Source organism: Mytilus edulis, chromosome 2, assembly GCF_963676685.1.
Source record: "Mytilus edulis chromosome 2, xbMytEdul2.2, whole genome shotgun sequence".
Lineage (NCBI taxonomy): Eukaryota > Metazoa > Mollusca > Bivalvia > Mytilida > Mytilidae > Mytilus > Mytilus edulis.
In genome coordinates, this window is record NC_092345.1 from 76,031,061 (window position 1) to 76,049,441 (window position 18,381).

General features: G+C 33.0%; 1 protein-coding gene across 2 annotated transcripts; it reads right to left on the reverse strand.

Annotated features, from left to right (window-relative positions):
- Window positions 1-2,059: 2,059 nt before the first annotated feature.
- LOC139512962 (L-proline trans-4-hydroxylase-like) lies at window positions 2,060-16,411 on the reverse strand. Of its 2 annotated transcripts, none has more exons than XM_071300963.1 (10): window positions 16,291-16,411; window positions 10,318-10,351; window positions 9,128-9,206; window positions 7,963-8,041; window positions 6,746-6,853; window positions 6,244-6,335; window positions 5,771-5,861; window positions 4,981-5,113; window positions 2,870-3,021; window positions 2,060-2,311 (listed from the first exon to the last, which is right to left on the reverse strand). In XM_071300963.1, the coding sequence occupies exons 2-10, from the start codon at window positions 10,331-10,333 to the stop codon at window positions 2,198-2,200; spliced, it is 864 nt and encodes a 287-aa protein (XP_071157064.1). In that variant the 5' UTR covers window positions 10,334-10,351; window positions 16,291-16,411; the 3' UTR covers window positions 2,060-2,197. The 2 variants fall into 2 exon arrangements, with proteins under 2 accessions (XP_071157064.1, XP_071157065.1); XM_071300964.1 differs by lacking the exon at window positions 16,291-16,411 and adding an exon at window positions 12,737-12,785.
- Window positions 16,412-18,381: the final 1,970 nt, after the last annotated feature.

Below are 18,381 nucleotides of genomic sequence, written 5' to 3' on the forward strand. Positions count from 1 at the left end.
TTTATAATTTCAATTGGAATTAATTCTTCAAGTTAACAATGAGGACAGATTATAATAATATTTATAATAGTTATATATTGTATTCAATATTTAGACAAATCTCCTAAGGGACATCTTATAATTGTTTGTTGGTGGTAATCTGTATACATTGTTAATTCAAATGTCACAGAGGGATCAATTAGCGAATATGTTTCATTAGAATTTACCGTAAAACTATGATCTTATAATGACATTAAATACAATTTTTTTTGCTCTTATATTTGAAATATATCATCCGTGATAGTGACGAGTAAGTATTCCCTAAAATTAAGTTACAGTTACGATTTTATTAATTAAGATCTTCAACTTTTTGACAACAGTATTTTTTTTTACTATTTGTCTTTTTTTTTCAGAAAAAGTTCCTCACATTGATAATAATTAAATGAGAAAGTTTGAGCAACGGAATGAGGGCCAGAAGTTCCAAACCACCATAATTTAGTACTTCCTCACCATACCATAAATAATAATCTAAATGCGCCGCACAGCAACATTGACTAGATACGCTCGAGACCACCAATAACTATGAAAGACATAAAACATTTGGGGGCCTCGGTGACCGAGTGGTCTAAGTAGTTACTACTGTAATCACTAGCCAGTAACACTGGGTTGTGAGTTCGATCCCCGCTCATGCGGGTGCACTCGACTCCAATCTTAATTGACTAGGATTGTCAGTTTTCCTATCGAAGGTCGGTGGTTTTCTCTGGGCATTCCGGCTTCCTCCACCAAAACAAACTGGCCACTACGAAATAGCCCAAATGCGGTGCTTAAAAGTGGCGTTAAAACACCAAAATCAAAAAATCAAAAATCATAAAACTTTTGCGAGATTGAAAATATAGATAACCAGAACAGGACAGCTTAAACAATTACAGTGATACTTTTTATTGATGTCTTTCCCGCGGTTTTGAATCCTGACACAGATCTGCTTTTTCTCAATCGATTTATGACATTTGAACACCGGTATACAACTGTTGCCTTTATTTACAGATGTGAATTATGATAACTAATGTCTCTTCAGGGATGCTCGAGGCCAAACTATAATTAAACAGTTTTCTATATAGTGTTTTGTCAATATGTTGTCAACTGCATAAAAATATGCAGTTTTATTCTCTATTTGTATTACCCGACTATTTTGTTTTAGTTCAGGAATTCATGCCATGCAATTCAAAATCGGTATTGATATTGACACAGATTGACTTGAACCTAGATTGTATGACAAACGTTTTGATTTGAACTTCGAATTGGTGTTTTTTTCAGGGTTTTTTTAGCAGTAAAACACCTTCTGTCCCATAGTATGGCGTTTCTCAATTTATACTTTACGATCATATTCATCTATCCGGGTTGAAAAAAAATCAGTGTGTGTTCCTTCCACAAAAACTGTACTAACGAGATCTAAAGAACTTATATCAACACAATATTATTTTTACGGTGTCCATCACGAATTTGCTGTCCGATACGATTTTTCTGCGTTTCAATTTGTTATATTTTTTGCGGGTTTAAATCTTTAGAAACCAGAATAATTGTCTCCATTGTGTCATATTTCCGAATGAAACATTTTAACTGAGTTTAGAATTTTCAAGGCGATTAGTACATGTACAACAAGAGAAGTGTTATGACCCTGTCGACGCACACGGTCTTATTTCATCTGGAGTTCATGTGATGTTCATTGCTTTTTTTGTTTCCTTGATCTGTATTTTCTTAATCTATTTATGAGATATGAAGATCAGTAATTTAATGTAGTCTTAATCTATACAAGTATACTTGTACAATTTTAGCTCCCCTTTACACTGCCTTCGTCGCTGGCAGCATGATACATGAGCGTACAGATATTAATATAATAGGTTTCCAGAAACCTTAATATCCTAATTTGTTATTTGGACACATAACAAAAGCGAATGGAAGAAAACATTATTATGTCATTTGTCTGTCTACTATATTTAGATTGTGATAGCCGAATATGACAAATGGTTTACTAAATATGTGTTTTATGATAAATGAAACTAGTTCTATTGATAAATCTATATTAATGAAATAACGTTTTTATTCATGTATTCATTTATTTTTATCGACAATATTTATTCCATCTAATGATTTGCAAAAAATCTCCTTCTGCATCCAACTATATGAACGTACACACGTTGTCCCAAAAGAATCGTATATGTTAGTGAGATTGATCTTTCCTACCAATCATTGTTGTATTTGTATTTGGATGTTGGAATTCCTTTCCCGACATATCTGTAAAATTTGTACATTCCTTGATTGCAGAATCTGGCACCTGAAATAATGATAAGCATCAATTTAATTTAATATGTATAACTTGAAACAGAATCCTCTTCCCTTTATTTGCAGTAAAAGGCACAAACCACTAGTATTCAACACCTCCAAAAAATTATCATTAAAGTAAAACACACAAAAATCTTCAAAGTTTCGCTTACCACTAGAGTTAATTTTCTAATGCATATAGAATACTAACAGTTTGATTGGCTTGCTTGCTTTGCTCGATTTATTTGTGTTAATGTTTACTCAAAAATGGCAATTATGATTGACATCTGCAAACAATTATAAGTCATCGGAGTTAAACCTGTATATATCATATTTCAAATTGATTGGCCATTATCAAACAATCAAATTAACCTTTACTAGGGTACAGGTTTAACTTCCGTCTACTTATATTGTTTGTAGATGTTATTTTTAATCACTTTTACGTTTTGTGTATGTTTTCTCAATACTCCCGAATGAAATAGTTCAAGCTACGATCGGTTTTTTGATGCATGTCAATTTTGTAAAAAGATCTGTCTTTAAGGCTACATTGAGTCAAAATGATTAAACCTACCTTCTGTATGGGGGTATATTGAGCATGATGATGTTTCATGACGGATTCATTAGAGGCTTTGTTGTAACACATCAGGAATCCAATCCTTCTCATCTTACTACGATTCGGACTGCTGTAGTGTAGTGTATTGGAATGGAGAAACAAAACATCACCTGTCAAGAAAATGAAAGATGTTTCTAAGTATTAAAGCTATTATCGAAACAAGTAAATCTGCCTCATAAATTGATCTTATCTATTATACTGACACAGGTAAAAAACCAAAACCTAAACATCTATGACTATCGTAATTTCTTTTTTTCAAATTGTCCTTTATTCAGAAGTATAAAAATAATAAAATCACAAAAATACCGAACTCATAGGAAAATCCGTTGTCAAATGGAAAAATCCAAAGCTCAACCACATCAAACAAATGGACAATAACTGACATAGTCCTAACTTGATACAGGCATTTTCTTACAGTTAAATTCTATTATATTGAAAACGATGTGTGAACAAAACAAATATACATATAAATACATTTTTCTACATTGGCTAGAGGTATAGGGGGGGTTGAGATCTGATCAACATGTTTAACCCCACCGCATTGTTTGCGCCTGTCTCAAGTCAGGAGCCTCTGGCCTTTGTTACTTTTGATAACTTTGTTAGTCTTGTATTATTTTAATTTTAGGTTTTTTGTGTACAATTTGGAAATTAGTATGGCGTTCATTATCACTGAACTAGTATATATTTGTTTAGGGGCCAGCTGAAGGACGCCTCCAGGTGCGGGAATTTATCGCTACATTGAAGACCTGTTGGTGACCTTCTGCTGTGTTTTTTTCTATGGTCGGGTTGTTGTCTCTTTGACACATTCTCCATTTTCATTCTCAATTTTATATAAATAGGTAAAGATGTCAAAAATGGGCATTGTGTTAAAAAATTATCATCTTACGCACTATAAAACAAACGAATACTGTGGAATCATTAATATTCGTTGGAGTCAAATAGTCGTGGGTTTCGTGGATACAGATTAACCACGAATTTGAATGTTCAACAAATAACATATTTTCAATAGGCTTTGTACAGAGAGATTAGCAAAACTACGAAATCAAGTATCCACGAATATGCAAGTTTTCGTCTATCCACGAAAATTGATACCCACGAAAATAAATGAATCCACAGTATGTAAACACACATTTACCATGGAACAATAACACAATGACGGGATATATAAGTACAGAGACACGTCATATGTAGCAAAGAAATGCAAAAGGCATACAGACAAAGCATATTAGCAAAAATGTAGAAAAAGAATGCAAAAAATTTCATAGAACAATAACACTCTGTCCCAGTCTACTGAAATGACACATACCAACGAATACGTTACGCGCATGAATGTTCATTCTTTCCGGACCTCATAAACAGGGCACACAAAACTGCTACAACATGGTTATTAGGAGCACGAATTAAAACCATATCACGGTTATACGGTAAGGATCAATTATTAACTGATTGACCGATATATAAATTCAATGTGTTTGTGTCTTAATGGTGTGTATGAGTCTAAACTCACTAACGCTATGCTTTTGCGGTCTAAAACCTTTCAATACCAAACATTAGCTGATCTGTAAATTTACCAGTAATGCCCTATTCATGAGGTTGAAATATACACCTTATTGCTATTTGTCTGCCATTCATTTGGACATCACAAAGGATCCCGTATTGTTTTTTTACGTCACAATGAAAAATGTATGAACCACAAAGGAAAAATGATTATTGTATGACGCTAGTTGATCAAGTGTCGCAGAGGTCTTATTTGCGATAGGGTGTATAGACCGATGCTTTCCATGTCGCGCATCCTGTTTCATCCATTTTGTGTTGCATATGATTTCCTGGATTTTGTTTTTTTAACTTGATTTTGTATCTTCTGAATTTATGAGATTTGAACAACGGTTTACTACTGTTCAATCTAGTTTTGTTAGGAGAAACAAGAGCAGAAAAATACAGGCTAATAATTGAGTAAGCCAAGTGCGCTGGAATAAAAAAGGTTAAAAGTAAGAATTGGAATGAAGAGATACTAATATCATAAAACTATCGGTTCAAATGAATTTGATTATTCTGAAGTGTAGGATTACCTTTCTCCATCTCAGCTTTGACATGAGGGCATCTCTCTTTAATAGATTCTAGACGTGACAGTTCGGCAACTTGATTTTGTCCATCATCAACGTGGTGATCTAACCGTCCACATTTATTGGATCCTGCTAAAACCTGTATCACATAAATATGGTATAGTATGAATAGTATTAGACTGATTTAATGCTATAAAGCCCTTATCACAAAGGATGAATAGTTAGTAAGTTAATTGACTAGATGTTAAAACCTGTATTCCAAAATAATGAATAGTATGTTAACTGACTGAATGGTTAAATATAAAACAAATAAAAGTATGCAATATGATTATAGTCTAAACCCTATAAAAAGACTAGTATGTAAAAACTTACTGGTTGAAAACAAAACCGACAAAAAGTTGAAGATTAAGTAAACTGTCTTGATGACATTAATACTCACAGACTCTTTTACTATGGGTGCTTTTTGTTGTGCAATTCTTGAATCACATCTTACTTACAATTTATTCAAAGTGTATAGAATAAAGGCAAAAGTAGAATACAGCTGTTCGAAATTCATAAATCGATAGAGAAAAAACAAATCCCGGTTACAAACTAAAACTGAGGAATACGCATCAATTTTAAGAGAACTACGACACAACAGAAATACAACATTAGAAGACTTTCAGATTCAACTAGTGGGTATTCGGTATTCCAGTATTTATGAATTAGGAAATTAAACAAATAAATTTTCGTTTTCCTTGCTGGCTATTTTCTTTATTTTCAGTGATTCAACTCACAAAGATATACCATAACAAACCTCCAGACATCCGTTTTCTATTGTGCTGGAATCAACTGCAACCCAAACAGTCAGCAAGTCAGGGAAAAGGTTACCGTAATGATACCAATAGCTTTAAAATATCAAATGCATTAAACATATTTATTGTTACAAATAAACAAAGCTCATTATAAATATAATGAGAATAGGTATCTCTTCAAAATGAGAAATCAAACGACCTTTCTTTAATTACAAGTAATCAATAATATTTTCTACCTACGCTTGTTCGTTGTTCTGTACATATTATACTTCAGGAAAATGTAAATGAATAGCCATATTAGATTTTGTTAAAAATGAACAGCTGATATTCCCCTTTTCGGCTAAGTTAATGCAAGTTTAAATAGACAAGATAGTTAACGAATAAAGAGATATATGTAATAATTTACTGTACTCGTAATGGATATGATATTAAGAATACAATATTCAAAAAAGACAATAATTGCGAAAATAGTCACCCGTAATCCTGATGCCAATATATAGGACCAGACACTTCAGGTTCCTTCATAATTAACTTGGCATGGTAGTGATACACTTCACCATCAAGCAACTAAACATAAGTAACAAAACAAACGATTAAATAGCGAAAAGTAGCAAAAATGCCATACATAACGGAAAATAAAAATGATACCGAAATCCGAGGAAAATTCAAATTAGAAAATTCCTTATCAAATGGCAACTTAAAAATCTCAAACGACTTGATGGAAATTATGATAAAAGTTGATATACCCTCCCCCTCCAGAAAAAGATTAATGGTTTTGATATCAAACTGTTTTAAGGAAAGACTTTAAAATGTTTTAGTCAGAATATATTGTTTATGTAATATTTTGAGTCTTGTTGTTATTGTTAAAAGGTATCATAAAAAAATAAACGTGCATATTCAAGGGGAGATTTAACAGATGTCTCATAATTTTGGGGGCGTTATCTATGATGAGTTTATTTAAATAACTAAGCACTGACCTTTTCACAACTGCTCACTATCTTCTCTGATCGAGATACAATTCCAGTGACGTCAGTACCAGGATGTCTCCAAACAACTCGTATTATCTTATTATCTTTATCTTCTAGCTACAATAATATGATGTTTCTCTGTTATCTATCATCAAAGATGACATAAAAATAAAAGATGAATAAAAAATGAAATTGAACAATAATGGATTTTGATATGTTAATGTTCACGATACATCAATCAAAGGAGTAGGTTCAGTAAGACCCCTTTTTGGCCCCAAAATATAGCAGTTTTACAAAATTGTGAAAATGTAATCTTTTAGCTATTTATTGGAAAGTAGAATGCTTCTGTTTTTGACAATACAATGCACATATATCGGGTACTAACATTATTAAGTCATGCTAAATTACTGAAATCTTCACAATTTTAGCATTTTAGTTAAATTTTAGACGGTTTCCGTATTAAATGAAAGTGGCCGCATTCGTGTTCATTCATAATATTGAAATGCAAGTTGTATTTGATGATAATACATAACATATATAAAGGTTGAGGATGAACACGGATGCGACCCCTTTCATTTTTGACAAAAAAACATCTGAAAAGTGACGATTTTTTGCCTATTTGATAGATTTTTCATATTTAAGCCTGAATTGGAGCGTTTTTAATGACTTAATCAGTTGAAATCTTTCACATAAACTAATTGAATCAATTGAAATAGACACTTAAGTGTTTAAAAAGTGTTCAAAATATTTCGTTAGATGAACCTGAAATTTGAGGCCAAAATAGGCCCTTACCGGACCCTACTCCTTTATATTGGACACCATATATATATATATATATATATATACACTCATATACTCTCAAATACATTATCTCAGCTTTTTTTTATAAGGAAACTTAAGTTCTAACTCCCATCTGGCATAATTGACGTTTGCTGTATTTGACTTTAATTTTTATGTTCTTTTTGGTTATACAGTTTCTCGTTTTCGGTTCTTCAACATCATTGGCTGTCAAAATATTCGGCTTTGAATATCCCCGATGGAAGTAAATCCGGAATATTGCTTCTGACTCATTGAATTAATAAAGTTTATTTTCATTTTTATTCAATTCAATTTTTAAAGCATTTATTACTACATTCTATAAAAAAACGCATGGCAGTGCTGATTTAATTCATGTTACTTGCATGTATGTAGATATAAGACAACAATCATTTATGTAGACATCGTACCGAGTATTTGTTCTCCATAAACTTCTCTCCGGTCACACATTTCTCTATTTTGTTAATCTCCTCTTTGTCAAGCATATTCCTATCAAAATATAGATTTGTTATTAAAATAAGGCAGGGAATTGAAATTTATCTCTCCAATGTGTATCAAAATTACTCTCGTAGTAAACATCAGACCATATATGATCATAACAAGGGTTAATCATACAGAAAGTTTACCAATAGATATAGGAAGATGTGGTGTGAGTGCCAATGAGACAACTCTCCATACAAATAACAATTTAAAAAGTAAACCATTATAGGTTAAAGTACGGCCTTCAACACGGAGCCTTGGCTCACACCGAACAACAAGCTATAAAGGGCCCCAAAATTACTAGTGTAAAACCATTCAAACGGGAAAACCAACGGTCTAATCTATATAAACAAAACGAGAAACGAGAAACACGTATATATTACATAAACAAACGACAACTACTGTACATCAGATTCCTGACTTAGGACAGGTGCAAACAATGTCTGTTTATATACCAACAGGACAAATATGGATGTGAAGTTAAATACAGAAATTTTAATATCACCAACTTCAAAAGTAGATAGCGCAACTGAACGATTAAATAAAATGGTCCCAAATTTGGAATCTGTTTTCAAAAGACTAAAGCCTATCGCCATATGCTAGAATTCAATCATAAGAAGGCGTGATTATTTATGAATTAAATCTTAAAAATTAATTTCTATATCATCTATTTCAGTAACATAAATCTCGTCAGATTAACAAAAACCACATTTCTCCCTCTTTCAAGAACAACTGACCCGGTTTTGCTTTATTTGATCTCTTGCTTTTTGAAGCAGAGAAGGGATTTATATTGATTGACATCCAATGTGTTCGTCTGTCCGTTCGTCCTTCAACCCCTTATTTATTTTGTTATGGACTTTGAAACGGGCATAGGTATCTTTATGTGACAATTCTCTGAACTCCCTCTGCCTTTTCTTATATTATCCTTGGCTCCCAGAGCAGTTATCGTCGAGGTGTTCTGATCTAAATTAACATAGAAAAAATTCAAGCTCATCGACTTTGATTTGCTGACTATCATAAAAATCAAAATCATGATCGGTATGAAAAGTCAATAATACAAAGGCAGGTAAAAAAGTGTTATCTGATTATACTAACCGTATGATAAGATACCCATTTTCATGGTAGTCATTGTACATTTGATCTGTAAGGGTAAACGGCTCGCTAAATCTGTAATCTAAAAGAAATATTCAAAAGTCCAGCAAATTAACATTGATAAAGTAAATGCCTGCGTTGAGAAATTATTATGAAGCTTACGTTCTTATCCCACATGCGAGTTGATCGTAGACACATTTTTCTATCATTTTAGAATCCTTGTGGTCATATAGCTCTTCAAATTGTTTCGGTACTTGCACATTTTTGGCTCTGAGAGTTCGTTTTGATGGTAAAAATAGATAAGCGCGTTGGATGCATCTATCTTTAAAGTGTTATATTCATTTTCAAACGTAATATAAAGTGTATACGAATGTGAATATAAATGGATTATCTGACAACAGGATAACCACTAACTTTACTGATAGTTTTCAGCTGGATTCTTCCCTGTTTATCGATGAGGTTCGGGTTGTTCATGCTCAAGTTTTCTACATTGTCTTTTTACAGAACGTCGTTTTTTACATGACGTGTTCAACTTGTCTATGGATTGTATGTGTGAATATCCCTTTGGTATGCTAGCATCCTGCACCTCATTTACAACTACGCATCGATTGCATTGCGGTGGACAATTTGTCGCATAGGAGAGCACTCCCCCATTATCATAAAATGCATGAAACTATGGAGATCTAATAGAATACTGGCGCGGACGTTGCCCAGTTTAGAAAGGTCTGAAACAAACGTGTAAAATAGCAGGTGTCATTTTTTTTCACCAGACAAGACAAATACCTCGAATAGGAAGGACACAGTCAAATTATATTACTTATGACAATAGCAACAATCATTCACCCGGCCATGTGTAGTACATCATTGTGGACTTAAATGACTTTCAACACTGTCGATTTTCTAAAAATAAAACCCAAAACTGAAAACCAGAAACCCAACTTACTAGCATTTTTAGTAAAAATAAAAGGATATTAAAACCTACTTCATGTACTATACAATATAAAATAAAATTGTATAACCCAAGTTTATGAAAGAAGGGCAACAACTGCACTCCTTTCATGTACGTTTCATTCTTATTAACTTCATACAGATAATGCATGTGTTTTTTATCTAGCAAGTGGAACTGGTCTTTTTTCTGTGTATATAAAAAACATTAAAGTTGACAAGTTCATTCCAATTTTATAGATTCATACCTGAACCAATATTCATCTTGCACTCTTCAGATACCTGTAAAAAATCGACTTTTTTAACAGTTAAATTTCAATATGATATACGAAGATGTGATATGATGGCCAACGATAAAACTTTCAATCAGTGATCAAAATAAAGTAACAGTTAGTGGCAATATGTCGAGTCTATTGCTTTAGCTCTCACTACGTAAAATATTCATTTTCTTGTAGACTTTAACATTAAGCAGTCTTAAATCAATTGTTCATCAGTTTATGTGTACTCAATCATATGTATCTAGATCTTTAGAATTATAAACAGTGGCTTGTCGAAATATCCTATTGTAATATTTATTTGTGTATTTTACTGTACTGAATGTTCTTGCATTTATTTGTACTGTAATTCTGTCCTGTAATGTTGTACTTTTAGTGTTATATTTAACATTGCCATAAAGGCACGAGGTTTGACTAGCAGCACAATTAGGCTCAACCCACCATTTTTATTAAAATGTCCTGTACCATGTCAGGAAAATAGCAGTTGTTATCTTATAGTTCGTTACTGTGTGTGTTGCATTGTCGTTTGGGTTTTATTTGTTACACTTCAGTGTTTCTGCTGTTTAGTTGTTTTCCTCTTATAGTTGATGTGTTTACCTCAGTTTTTAGTTAGTAACCCGGATTTGTTTTCTCGCAATCGATTTATGACTTTCTAACAGCGATATACTACCGTTGCCTTTATTTAGCTACTTGAAATGACAAATCAATGATACCATGAAAATACATATATTACCTTGTATGCTAAATGAATGTTGTTCTTAGACTAAAGTTTTTTTGGTAAATATCATCTAAAGTTGAACAGAGGGGAGAACAAACAAAGTGGGCTTCCAAACACTATAATTCGTTGAAAATATACAACCATTCAGGCAACAACAAAAAACAACGAGGGGAAACAAGAGAGAGAGGAATAAGATACCATATGGATATTCAAACTCATAAGTCAAAAATAAACTAACAACACCATTGTTAAAAAAGTAAAATACGAAAAGACAAACAACACTACACAGAACACAACATAAGAAAATAAAGAGTGAGCAAAAAGAATCCATCAAAAAACTCGGAGGTCTCGTGTGTTCCGGTAGGGTAAGTGAGAAACACCAAAAACTAAAACTGAAAATTAGGCACCACTTGAATCGCACAAACATCACTATATACAAGATACTGTAATTCTAACATTGACAGATATTGATTCATCAGTTACAGCTACATTCAAATGTACACGATGACAAATGAACCTTTGTTATTTCTGTAACTTGATAGTTCTACTGTCAATTAAGTACAGGTGTAAAGTAAAAGTGTGGAGTGGTTTAGCTAGCTATAAACCAGGTTTAATCAATCATTTCTACATAATAAAATGTCTTTACCAAGTCGGGAATATGACAGTTGCTTTCAATTCGTTTGGTTTGTTTGAGCTTTTGATTTAAGCCTTTGATTGGGGACATTCCGGTGGTTTTTTTTCTTCGGAGCTCGGTATTTTTGTTTATTTTACTTTTATATAGAATGAAACTATCGAAACAATAACAGTTTCGAAATGTTTTCATTCTAATGATAGAATAGTATGATACATTTTCCAGTCCCTGTACGGAGAAGGGTTGTTACAATGGTAAGTTAAAAAAATCAAAATAATCACTTTTATTTAACGATGCAAGTTGAGATAACAGTATCTGCGGTATAACTTATTCCCAGTTTAATGTCTAAGATGTGATCAAAATAACAATCAAACTGTTTCTTCTTAAAAAGCAGCTCATTATGAGGTCTGTCACATTGGAAACATGGGAGGAGTCCGATAGGAATACCGACGGTCTGTTAAACATGTTAAAGATACACCCCTAAAACAATTAACACGAAATCATTTTTATGATGTCAGTTGTTTATATCAGAATGCTAGAAAACAGAGTAAGATTTTGTCCCTCCATAAAAAAAATCCCAGATATGTGTATATGTACATTTTCCTCTCGCGTTTATAAAACACTCCAAAAAAATGCAAATTAGACTCATTTTTTATTTCTCTTAGAGATAAGAATAAAAAGTATTTGTAAACAAGGTTGAGGAGCCAATTAAAGTATCATTTTTTAATATTCTTACTGAAGGAGAAGGACTTGTTTTGATAGCGTTGGAGCATATTACTTTTGTACTATCACTGGTTAGTGAAAAATACCGCGGACATTGATACTTTATTATAATTATAACTGTACAGCTTTGCACTTATTCAGTACATATATTAGGTGAAATACATTAGACAATACTATTATATCAAAAAAAACAGAGGACTTATGAACTTGTATTTATTTTCACTGCTCATCCGATGTTTAAAGACGGACTGCTCCTACCCTTCATTGATATACATGTAAGCTACTAGTTATAAAGAGAGAATTATCTTAAACGTACTAACCTAAATTGTGGTCAACAATGTTCGTCGTTTTACTCCTCCAGATAATTATTTATCTCAAATCTATTTTTAGCATCAAATTAACATATTATACATAATTCAAATGACGCTCTATGAAATAATCTACACTGCGACAACATTACTAACATTTAGCGAAAAGGCAAATGTCGACAAATACTTTTTATTCTTATCGCCAGACGTAAATTCACAAAAATACTGAACTCTGAGGAAATTTCAAAACGGAATATGGCAAAATCAAATGATAAAGCACAGCAAAAGAATGGATAACAACTGTCATATTCCTGACTTGGTACAGGCATTTTCAAATGTATATAATATTGTGGATTGAACCTGAGTGTATATAGCGCTAAACCTCCCATGTGTATGACGGTCGCACCAAATTCCATTATACTTACAACGATGCTTGAACAAAACAGACAAAATAGGTAAAATTGTCAACATAAATAATTTAGATCACACTATATTCACGCTTTCAAACATGCCTATTATGGTTCTTTCAATTGTTTCTTAATAGAAAATGGTATCGTACGAACAGTTGTAGTAAATAAAAGCAACAGTAGTATACCGCTGTTCGAAACTCATAAATCGATAGGAAAAAAACAAATTCGTTGTTTTTATAAATAATGATACCGAATCTCCTTACTGCTTCTATGAATTTCTTTTAATGTTATTTAGGTGAGAACTTTTGAAAGAGCAATTGCGTTCACAATTTAAAACAAAACAAGTAATGTATCATGGCTATATCATTTAAAAAGCACGAAGAAGCAAATAAACAACATTCAAATTTTGATGGCATCTTTGATGCTTTTGTATGTCTATGAGACATTGAGAGCCATCTAATCTCGCACGTAAAACCCCCCATGGGCATTTTGAAATGGTGACAGGTAGGTAAGTTCATCTGACCACAATCTTTACATATCCTCCAACTAGGTATCATTCGAGTAATGTTCAATTTAATACAAAGTCATGTATGCGGTTGACGACTGAGGTTGTGTTCAGACCGTAAAAAGCGAAGGCTCAATGATATATATGGCTCCTTAAGTGTTCGTTATATTGCTTTGACTTCAATTGAGGCATTTTTTGGAATGTCTGTTTGAAATCGCTAATAGATCGCAACAATTGAGAACTTCTTTATGGTAACATCAATAATAAACGTTGATGAATGGTACATATGTGAGTAGCATTTACAGTGATTGTCGCCACACAAGAGCGGCTCTCTCAAGATGAAATACTGGGTTTAGACACTTCAGTTCGTACCCGCAAAGTCCTCAGATTATACTATTTGGTTACCTTAAGTTATCCTTCAGTGATTATGTTCTAATTTTTTTTTAAAGTTCTGAAATTTCTTCAACTGATTTCACATGATACAAATACTAACACATACGTTATTCTTAACAAACATGTAAATGAGTGGGAAATAGTAAGTCTTTTCTTTTTTGGTCCCGTTTTAAACAAACAACTTACGTCAAGTGAAACTCTCCACTTTCTGAAATCTTTTCAAAAAAGTCAATATAGCTATTACTTATTATACTTCTTTTCAATTTGTTTTCAAGTTGAATGTCGTATGTTAAGGGTTGGGTGTTTTGTTGTTTTTGTGTTGGAACATTATGTCATCTATAATTTTAATTTAGAAAATCGGGTTTTCGATTGCAGATGTCTTGTTTTTCTCTTATCTACACATAATAATCTTTTCATAAGAACAGTTTGGTACCCATTGTCGTTTCGTCAATTTGTAAATTGGAAAAAGAGGAAGTTGTTGTTTTCCAGAATCAACGTGAGTTTTTTTAACCATGCAGGCAAATGATAAACTTCAACTGAGAATCCCAAATTTCTGCCATATGTGGTACAGGATCTTCTTTATAAATACCTTTCCGCTGAACCTGTTATCGCCCCTTGTTTAATTGTATTTGAGATGCCCATACTTTGTGTTTTGTAGACCATTTTGCCAAGGTATTGAACGTCTGTCTTCTGATTGTGAGTTTGAATACTCACTTAAATTGGTGTCTTAATTCCGCCTCTTTTTCTCTACATGCATTAAAATACCATCTGGACCCGGAAGTTCATCTCTTGGTTAAATATTCGTGCAGAGGTGGTTTACATTAAGATGAAGAGACAAGAGTCGTGTTGTCCTCCAGTACTTAGTAATGTTAGTATAGTGTCTTTGATATCATCTTAAAATGTGACTGATCGAGGTAAACTTTGTTGTTAATCAACGTATGTATACGTTGAAGACACCAATCCTGGCTTTTACTCACTTGGAGAGAGAGACACCTATTGGCGGTGTTGGAGGGCAGCCTTGAAGCTCTCAACTGTATCTGCGAATACAATACGGTCTTCCAGTTGGTTCCAGTGTAGTATGCTCTTGACAAAGAAAGAGTTCTTATACGGATCGGTGTTGCTAGGAATAGTTTCAAGTGCCTTAGAATTGTTCTTCACTGAATTTGTCACTTAATTGGCACTTACAAAATTGTCAAATGTTTTAGGTTTGAATTTTCTCTAAGGTTTACTTTTAACAAGAAAATCGTCGGCATTAATAGCTGGGACCAACCCCTCAACCACTTTGTACAGAAATACCAGCCGTTGACTTGTTCTTCTCGTTTGTAGGTTGTCTAGTTCTAACTCGTCTAGCATTTTGGTGACCGACCCCTCTTCTCTAGACCTATAGTCGCCTGTTATGAATCTAGCTGCTCTGCGTTGTATTCTTTCCAATTGATTTATATCATGTTGTGTATATGGGTCCCATATTATGGCACCATATTCCATAGTTGATCGTATTAATGATATATATGCGGTCTTTTTGCAATCTTTCGGGCAGAAGCGTAGATTTCTTCTTAGAAAGCCGAGTGTCGAATTGGCTTTCTTGGCTACATTTGAGATATGCGTGGTCCATTTTAGGTCTTCAAATTGATGTTGCGTCTGGGAGGGTCGATTATGTGTAGTAACAAACACTATAAATGCTGAACACAGATGTATCATTCTCAGACTAGATCGAGTACTGCCACCCAATCTTATTTGCCGTTATCATATTGTGTTATAATTATGTTTTATGATTTTATTGATAATCCAAGCCATACTTGAAGTGTGATCAGCATCTACAAGTATCGGATTTTTTTTAAAGCGACATCTTTTATTTTGAAAGTTGGATAGTATAAAAAAAGAAGATGTGGTATGATTGCCAATGAGACAACTATCCACAAAAGACCAAAATGACACAGACATTAACAACTATAGGTCACCGTACGGCCTTCAACAATGAGCAAAGCCCATACCGCATAGTCAGCTATAAAAAGCCCCGATAAGACAATGTAAAACAATTCAAACGAGAAAACTAACGGCCTTATTTATGTAAAAAAATGAACGAAAAACAAATATGTAACACATAAACAAACGACAACCACTGAATGTAGGCTAGGTTTATTTTTAGAATTTAGGAACATTTACTTTATACTTTGTTACACAGATCTTTTGTGATTATTAATCCTTTCCCGGTATTTACCCTTATGTCGTTTTTACAGATACAAATAAAAGAAACTTACCAGCAACTGCGTTCGGTGTAACTGTAAAATGTTCTCTGGTGTACTTTACAATGAATATTGATTTGTTTACTGTTGAAATGTGTTACTTATTATCATAACGTAGGTGAAGGTCAGTACTTTCGTTTTAAAGATAACCAGCTGACTCGAAGCTATATGTATGATTCATTTGACAGTGACTTTTACTGAAAAGACGGTTAATAAAAGATTGAATTGTGTTTGAAATAATTCATCAATTTACAAGTGTTTATTGATGTTCATATTGAAGACTCATTGAATACTATAAAAGTACATGTTTGTTGTATGATCTTGTATATGTTAATATATATTAGAGGGTAGATAATGTAGGCCTAAAGGTTAGCCAAATCAATACAGAATTAAGAAATTTGAATATAAGATAATGAGGAATAGAGAAATTTGAATATTAGATAATAATAAATACAGATTTTTTTTATATAGTGATAACGTCTAGAGAATAATAGGTTGATAAAGGGGCATTAATAGCTGTCAAATAATTCATGTTAAACTATTTGACTCATATTTGATTTATAGCATACTGAAGCGTATATCTAAGTTAAATTATAGTTAATCTAAATTAAACATTTACAAAACATGGGGTCGATAATAGTGGAGCGGCGGAGAGGACAATTTTAGAAATTTAAATTACCGAAATACCTCATGGGATTTTAAAGCTCAATGGAAAGCTGAGTTGATAAATCAAACAAAATGTGCAGTCATGTTAAATTTCCTTTTAGTTTTCAAGGATTCGACATGTCACTGATTTTTCTTTAAATGAATTCCAACTATCTCAATACAAGTCTGAAGATACCTTTTAATATAATATAGTTATTATAGTGATATATTACTCAATAGGTGCAACGGTACGGTGTTGCAGAACCAATTCGAAAATTGTGACATGACCGTTTTGGTATCTATGATGAGTTTATTTTCATACCAAATGAAAGGTCGAAAAAATTATAGCAAATTAAAATAAAGTTACCAAATATTACTTCAAGCACTATTGTCATGTCATCTGTGTCATCAGCTATGTCGGCAGATTCTGCCTGGACATTGTTAATTACAACTACATAAAGTTTGACAAAAACATAAATCAGTGCAAAGAAGAGCCTGCTCCTTTCAAACACATGCTGCTTGGCATGCTTTTCCCCCTTACACGAACACATAAGATCTTGTAGAAAGTCTGATGCCATTTGTCCCTCAAAGAAAACTGGCTCTAACTTTTCATCAACGCAGTTTCCAACCAAAAGCACATAGGGAGCCATTATTTGGGTTGGCTAAATTTGTCAAAATGGAATAGGTTGTTCGGTACAATTACTAAACAATGCATGTGGCAGGACGGATCCCTTTCTGCATATCATTCAACGAATTACCCACAACATATCTTGAGTCTGGCCAATTGGATCTTTTCCAGTGTTTAAAAGTTCAAGTGCATTTTGACGTAGCGGCGGTTCGCTTCTTATTTTTGATTTTGTAAAGGGTGAGCACTGCATCAGCGAGGATACTTTTTCGTCATAGAGTAATGATCTGTCCTGTTTCCGTTCAAATCGTTGAAGTATTATTAGGCGGCTTTACTGTTGTGCCTTTAAAATACACCTATACTACACGTGCAAATAATGCTAGGTGAGAAACGATGAATTTTCAGTATTATTTTCAACAATTTTCAGATGCATTGTGCTTTACATATAGGACTATTTGGAAATGCCCTTATAGTGTATGAAGTTGAAGAATAACTCTATTTACCAATTTCTTTCACAAATTTTTTTTAGAACGGGTTTGTTATGAAATTTGTCTACCGAATCAGCAGTGGGGTATTCGATGCAAATTGGGTAACGTCAGTTAAGCCATTCTTTTACGTCATTTGTGCCACTTTTGATATTTACGACAAAAATGTTTCTAAAGCTGAATAATCGATAGACAATTTAGGACCTTAAAATTCCATGAGGTAATTAGATAATTTAAAATCGTTAACTAAGCGACTTTTTCAACAAGAATCTCGTACATACATTTAAGTCTAGACGCCATCTAATTAATCATCGAAGCAATCTCCGAAGAATGTCGACGGTCGTATAACCC